This window comes from Fragaria vesca, linkage group LG6, assembly GCF_000184155.1.
Source record: "Fragaria vesca subsp. vesca linkage group LG6, FraVesHawaii_1.0, whole genome shotgun sequence".
NCBI lineage: Eukaryota > Viridiplantae > Streptophyta > Magnoliopsida > Rosales > Rosaceae > Fragaria > Fragaria vesca.
In genome coordinates this window covers 14002447-14009879 of record NC_020496.1, presented here as the reverse complement: position 1 = coordinate 14009879, position 7433 = coordinate 14002447, and the positions used below count along the sequence as shown (strand labels likewise).

General features: G+C 38.7%; 1 protein-coding gene across 1 annotated transcript in view; it reads right to left on the bottom strand.

Annotated features, from left to right (window-relative positions):
* The window catches only part of LOC101306549, a 5687-nt gene extending 3684 nt beyond the window's left edge, over positions 1-2003 (bottom strand). Inside the window, exon 1 of the mRNA XM_004305350.1 lies at positions 1828-2003. Coding sequence (XP_004305398.1) covers positions 1828-2003 — 176 coding nt within the window. The remainder of the gene's footprint in view (positions 1-1827) is intronic.
* Positions 2004-7433: the final 5430 nt, after the last annotated feature.

Here is a 7433-nt window from a genome sequence, read left to right as displayed (position 1 = left end):
GCAGAGATGATCTACACAAGATGATCTAGATATGTCTAGAAGGAAGTTTGAGGAAATTCGATCGGGAAGTGGTGCAAAAATGGAAATCCGCACCAAAACTCAGGTGCGGACGTCCGCACCTGAGAAACGTCCTATATATATATAAGTTATAAATAAGTCATGAAAATAAGAGTAGATGGGATCCCGCTTAGCAGGATGGCTGCTCATGGCCTCATGCAACAAGCTCAAATTTTCTGTTGTTTATGGTGTCAACAGGCTATGGTGTCAGATAACCGTTATGGTTTAGGGTTTAAAATTTATCACTCAAGTTCTGGGAAGCCCAGAACCATGAGATAGACCTTAAACTTAGGCCTAAAGAACGAACAAAAGTCTGCTCAAGCAGCCTTGAGCGAGATAATAGCAGAAAGAGATCCCACTGTGCAGAATCTTGTCTAAGCAGCAGACTATGTGAAAAGAATCTAGTAATGAAGAATAACAGAAACAATAGCAGCTTAACAGTTTCCTTTCCTTTATCTTTTTCTCTTCTCTTATTTAATGGTCTGGAATCCTATAATATCCTTGTATTTCATACCAATCTTTTCAATTAGCCAGCCTGAACAGTACTGAATTTTTACAAGCTCATCCACCTTCATACATATCCAGCACTAAGAATAAAGACTTCAAGAAAGTGACCACAAAAAGGAGAAACCATTTGCTGTTCAATAAATTCTGCCATTGTGTGTCAGAAAAGTTAGGGATCATAATTCATTTGGCTGTTGAATCACTGCAGAATGTGTGGACAGAAAAGTTTTCTGACAGCATGGCCCCCGTCATGACTACATGATGCAATGGTTCAGAATCGCTGCCTCTATTTCTGAAACCACTCAAAACATCAGTGATGCTGGTATGGTCTGCCTCTATTTCTGAAACCACTCAAAGCACCAGTGTTGCTTGGAAGACTAAATGACGACAATGTGAGGCGAAGCTTCAGCTTTTCTTCCAGTACCAGGGACCTTTGCTTTAGAATATTCTCAAGAAGAGGTCCTAACTCATATTTGTTATGTAGGCGATAGGAGTGAAGACAAAGTCATTGAATCTGCCTGACAATGTTTTAAACACAGAATTGGCTAAATAAAGAAAGTTATGAACACTAGATCTCAATCTTCTGGAAGTACTCATATCTTTACAATGCTATTGAGTCTTTACGAAGATTTGTTAGTAAGTAACTGGGTCTCAAAATTAATAAGGCCAGGGATGCCACTTACCTTAAATAGCATAAGGATGTCTCACATAACAACATTGATAACTAAAAATGTTGCTTCTAAAGTGACTATAGCAAACGCTGTTGGAAAATCAGACATAACAAAAAGGTCCAATTTCTTTCGAAAGAACCTAAATTCAAGCACCCATAGGTATAAAACTAATTATATATGCAACGAATCCAACAAATAAAAGCAACACTTACTGATGTTGCTGTCAAGGAGCACTTATAGCTGCATCAAGGGCACATCATAAGTCAATGGAATATGAATATCTACTTTTCTCAGTGCACCAAATTCAAGTTGTACTATGCGTAGTCGTGTCTGCTCCTGAATCCTAATTCCTACAATGATTGAGCGAAACATCAACATGAAACACAAATACTTGCATTATTAGTCTAATTAATATTACAATGTGGTAAAAAAGTTCCTCCTTGTAGTGAAAATAATCAGAAACTAAGTTGAAAAACCCGTTAAAATCTTTGCATCTTTTGAAAGCAGGACAAGGATTTCAAATCCTAACCAAGAAATGAGCAATATTTAACAGTATTAATTCAAGAAGATAGTAAGAGCAAAACCCCACAATTACCTGGGAATGGATTCCCCGTGAAGCGAATCAAGCTGCTCATGTAGTGGCTTCGCTTGCCAAGTCGAGGTTGGGTCTTCACCGATGGGCTTCAATGCCACCACCCTCTTTAGCTTCAGTTCTTTGTAATGACGGCTTGCCTTGTCTTCCGGCGCCGGTCGTGGTTCGTCACTGCCCATTTTTTTGCTGCTGTAGTTCTATCTCTTGCTAGTTTGATAAACACAAATGTGTTATTACTTGTATCTGGGCCTTGGGCTCTTTGGGCTTTGCCTTCTTCAATTAATCTCTCATTTCCAAAAAAAAAACAAACAAACAACAAAAAAAGTTCCTATTTTTTGGGCTATCCCAAGTTCAAGAGCGGTGACTACCCTGCTCTATAGCCCAGGTAACATTATGAAACACTTCTATAGATTGTGTATGAATCCAATAACTCTTAAATAATCATACATCACGCGCTACGTGGGGTTTATTAGCAGCCTGGATCTATAGATATCTGAAAATTTTGGTTAAAGAAGATTCTCAAATCCTTTTCGATTCTATCAACAGAACATGTCGTACCCTTTGGAAGATTCAAGTTCTTGTCAAAAACATTTTCTCCCTTGCCTCTTAAATTGGTCAAGTATTTTTCAATCATATTCATTGAGAAGCGAATTTTGTAGCTAATCTTATTGCAGAGATAGGACATCAACTTGGAACGCAAGCCTGGAACATATCCCTTCCTCTTGCAGCTAGTCCTGCTTTCTATTTTGACTCTCTAGGTGTTTGTTGTAATAGGATTTTGTATTTTGAGTTTGTTTTCTTTTTACCTTGTCACAACAATAGCCTGTAATTCCCAGTACAGTAACAACAGTTTTTTTTTCAAAGTCACAGCAATACCAAACTAGCCCTCAAAACAGATGGTTGAGCAAGCCACATCTTTTCTATGCGTTTTCTAGAAACTCCGAGACAGACGCGAGAAACGATGAGGAAACTACTATATACTAGAATGAATGCGGGTCCAATAGGGAGGCCCAAAACTGTTTAGTATGAACAGTCCTACGGAAAGTAAATCGAGATTAGAATATCTGTCACACCCTAATTTTCGAAATATAATTTTCAAAAATTTTGACATGATATATCTTAAAATATTATTATCCCAAAACCTGCTTTCAAACAAACTTCAAAGAAACTAAAACTCAATGCGGAAATGTAAATGTCACACAACTCAACACTGAGTTAAATATTACATTTCCTTGTTTACATAAACTTGAAAATCAAGAAAATGAAAACACTCACATGAGTTTTAATAATGTCTACCCCAAATATAAAAATATATAGTGTACAACAAAACCCAACAAAAAAACCCTGTCACTAAGCCTCCGCCTCAACCCTGCTGATCCTCACCTGCTGGTCTAACCCCTACACCAAGAATTGGTGCACCGGGTTGTAAACAACAAACCCGGTAAGCTAAAAAGCCCGTATGAGTAATTCTCAAAATAACACAACCTCGACATCCAATTATATCACAAGAGCAATTTAGATCAATAATTAAAATCCACAATTTCAACACTTTTTCAATAACATGTACCCATGAGTCCCAGGTATTAATAAATACCCCTCATGACCTACAACAACAAATAGTGTACCCATGGGTCCCAGATACCATATGGTATCTCCCATAACCTACACCGACAAATGGACTAGAACTCTATTTCTAACCGTAACCAGTCACCCGGTCAAAGGCTTGGAACTCAGTTTAACTGTCCAATATCAAACACACAAAATAATAAATTGCATCTTAACCGTAACCAATCACCCGATTAAAGGCTTGGAACCCAGTTTGGCTATTTATCCAACAATCACAATATCCCAACATCATCATCAACAACACAAGATCACATCATAAATTATATCCTTCCACATAGATATATTTATTTGAACATTATAGATATTCCACAAGAATAACCTACCAATAATCAATTGAATTAGATCACATGAACCTCAAAAATAACCATGTAAGAAAAACTTGTTTTATCTTACCTATGAGCCGTTGGCGATCAAGCTCATATATTTAAAAAAAAACAAATAATAGCATATTATTAAATTCAACATCAATATCAAATGACCATAATAGAATTTTGGTTCAAAAGTGAACCTTGGTGAGATTTACTCACCTCAATATCCCGCTGCATTTCCGCAAAACAAAAGAATCAAGCTAACCACAACCTCACAGAACACCTAAAATTACACAATTAAAAACCTTAGTAAATTCTCAACAAAGAACAAATACCGTTAACCTAAAAGTTGCCCAAAGAATGGAAATCCTTCCTCCAAGACCTCCCAAGGTCATTGGACACTCAACCAACCAAACTACCTCCAAGATCAACTTTCAAAGTTATGACCAAAAAGGAACACCAAGAACAACATAGCACCTAAGCTACCAAAACCAAAACAACACTTAGCCTTCACACACATCAACACACTAGTAGCTAACAAGGACTAGCTAACACGGCAACCAAAACCCCCACACTGCTCGGATGCGCCCCCACAGGCGACGGCGGTGAGTGAGCCCCACGCGCCACCACCAAACTCAATATTTGGGGAAACTCACAACATGAAACTTATAGATTGAAGCATGGAGAGCAATTAACTTTAATACCTGAGGTTTCAATCAATTTGGCCGGAATCGGCCAGAAAATGTCACGAAACCCTAACCCGAAATCAAACTTCAAACCTGCAAATCCGGGCTGAAAAACCTCAAAACTTGATTCAATCTATGCCTAGCCACTACCAAGAGGAGGAGAGCATCAAAACTCACCTAGGGATGCCCCTCGTCGCCGCCGTATACGGCGGTTCCGATCAGAAAAGCAGTAGCTCCCTTTTCCGGCAAGGGCTCCGATTCCGGCCCACTACACCGAGCAGCAGCTGCCCAGCCTTGAAGAGGTTACCTGTGGGAGTCGAATGGGACCGGTGGTGGTCCAAATGGTGGCCGGACGGCGGAGCTAGCTCCAGCAGAAGTTTGGTGTGCGGGTGAGCTCGAGAATGGGAGAGAGAGAAGAGAGAGAAGAGAGAGAGCTGACTTAGGGTTCCCAAAAATAACTCCCACACATTTTTCTACTTATACTCTTTCCAAAACCGGAAACTAACTTCCTCTGACCATAACTTTCTCATATAACATCTGAATTACACGTGCCACGTGTCTACGAACTCGTATCGCCAAACTCTACAACTTTCATGAAGGAAGTTTTTGCAAATAACTTGAGGAAAATAAAGTCAACTTTTTGGTCTCTTAAAAGACAAAGCACTTGAGAAAAAAAAACTCCCGAACTTCAACTTCGCACAACCAATAAGAATTTCCATAAATATTCCTTCATTAATTCCAGAAATAATACAAGGAAAATTGATATGAAAATCTAGGGTATTACAATAGAGAAAATTACATAGTAGCACATGACCAAATTTAGAATAACAAAAACCCCACTTCCAATAATTTTCTAACAGATTACTACATGAGCCTCGGGCCCTGATCCACAAACGCGTTTACAAATGACCAAAAAACCGTAGCGTTTCTTTTAATTACATGGATGCCACTACGCATAAAGGATCTGAAATTCCCAATTTTGGTTCAGTAGCAAACACAGCGTCTCCTTCCTTCTGTCTCCTCTCACAGTGCCTAGGGTTTTCTCGCCTTCATCTTCTTCAACCTCTCTCTGCAATTCCTCTGGTAAGTGATGCTACTGCTCTTCTTTCTCTCTCTGCTACTGTTTTGGTTCAATTTCTTTTATCGCCTTCTCATCTCACCGAAATTCCCAATTCTGGCTCAGTAGCAAACGCAGTGTCTCCTTCCTTCCGTCTCCTCTCACCGCGCCCAGGGTTTTCTCGCCTTCATCTTCTTCAACTCTCTCTGCAATTCCTCTGGTAAGTGATGCTACTGCTCTTCTTTCTCTCTCTGCTACTGTTCTGGTTTGTTTTTGGTCTTTGGTTTCATTTTTGGGAGAAAACTAGTAGCAGTAACCTTGTTTCCTTCGATATCAAAACGATTCCTATGGTTTTGCTTTGATTGGGAGAAAATCAGCAGGTGTGTCTTATCAAATTCAGCAGGTGTTTCTTTAGTTTTGACTACAACTGATTTTGAAACTATGCTCAAGTTTCTTAAATGTTCAATTTGATAATATCAAGCTCTTGAAAGCAACCAAAGTGTTTATGAAAATGTTTATCTTATACAGATACACACCTTTAGCAAATATAGTACAAGTGTTCAGTTTTACTTACTATCTCAATATCTTGGGCTCACTATACATGCTACCCTTCAACTAGATAAGAGCTTTGTGGCTTTTCTCTTGCGTTTGAAATATTTCTTTCAGTTTTTCAGGTTCTTAAAAAAAAAAAATTCCTATAACTGATTTTCAATTTTCAAATTCCACCACCATTGTCATACCCTAATCCAAGTACGTACACTTGATAAGAAACAATCCAGAAATCCAACAAATTAAAGCAATATTTACATACCCCAAGGTTCTTCCAAGCAACTGCATTTAGGCTTGGCCTGCCCTTTTCTGTATTATACTTGGCTATTGCACTAAAACATAAACCAAACACAATGAGACTGCATCATGAAAAGCTGAACCAGAAGAAAACATTATTCCATAAATCTCGGTGCATGCATATATAGTTTTGTTACAAGTTACCTATTGATAACAAACTTCCATTCTGCCGAGGCTATAGGTAGCTGCCTCCTCAGGGGATCCATGTAATACACCTTTTCTTTTTCCGGCTCCACAACAGTAAGCACCCAATGTTGACTGTATGACAAAGTTACCAGATTTTGATCAAATAAGGCTCATGAATAAAATAAAAAATACTCTGAGTTATAGCCACTTACTCTGAGTTATATGGCACCATGAAAAGCTGTCCAGGTTTTGGGGTTATGAACCTAGCACATAAGTGTTCAGCCTTACTCCTTACTGTTCCACAGCTTTCTCCAACCATAGCAGGGTCAACAAAGGCAATCATATCCAGCATTTTGGTGTTTTTCAGGACATCATACATGTACCTAAAAACCCAATATAACATCCAAATTCTAATCAGCAACCAAATTCACATGGATACACCAAGAATAGTCCATTTGACAGTAAATATTACCTTTGATATGCCACTATGCAGTTCCCAGTGATCTCTGTCATGCTTGCCATTCTGTGCAAATCAGAATCAAATATCCATGATTTCCGAGTGTATCCAAACACCTCAGGCTCAATAAAAAACTCAAGACTCTTATCATTTTTGAGCTCATCTGCACCCCACATGAACAACATCTTCAACTGGATTGGTGCATTAAGTGCATCTGCCTTCAGGTCAATAATCTCGACAGGTACCCCTCTCTTTTCCCTCTTCTTCTGAGGTTGCTACACATAAACAGACAATATATAAGGTTTTCTAATCTTGCAATGACATAAACTTGTACCCTTTTTCAACCTACCTTATGAAATACTGGATTACAATTCTAATAATACTTACCTCCAATGGTGAGACAGGTGTATAGATAATAAGATGGTCCGGCCATGCTATCCAACTCCCCATGGCTTGTCTAACAGTTTTTAATCATCGCCCACAGGAAATGGAACTTTGGCGTA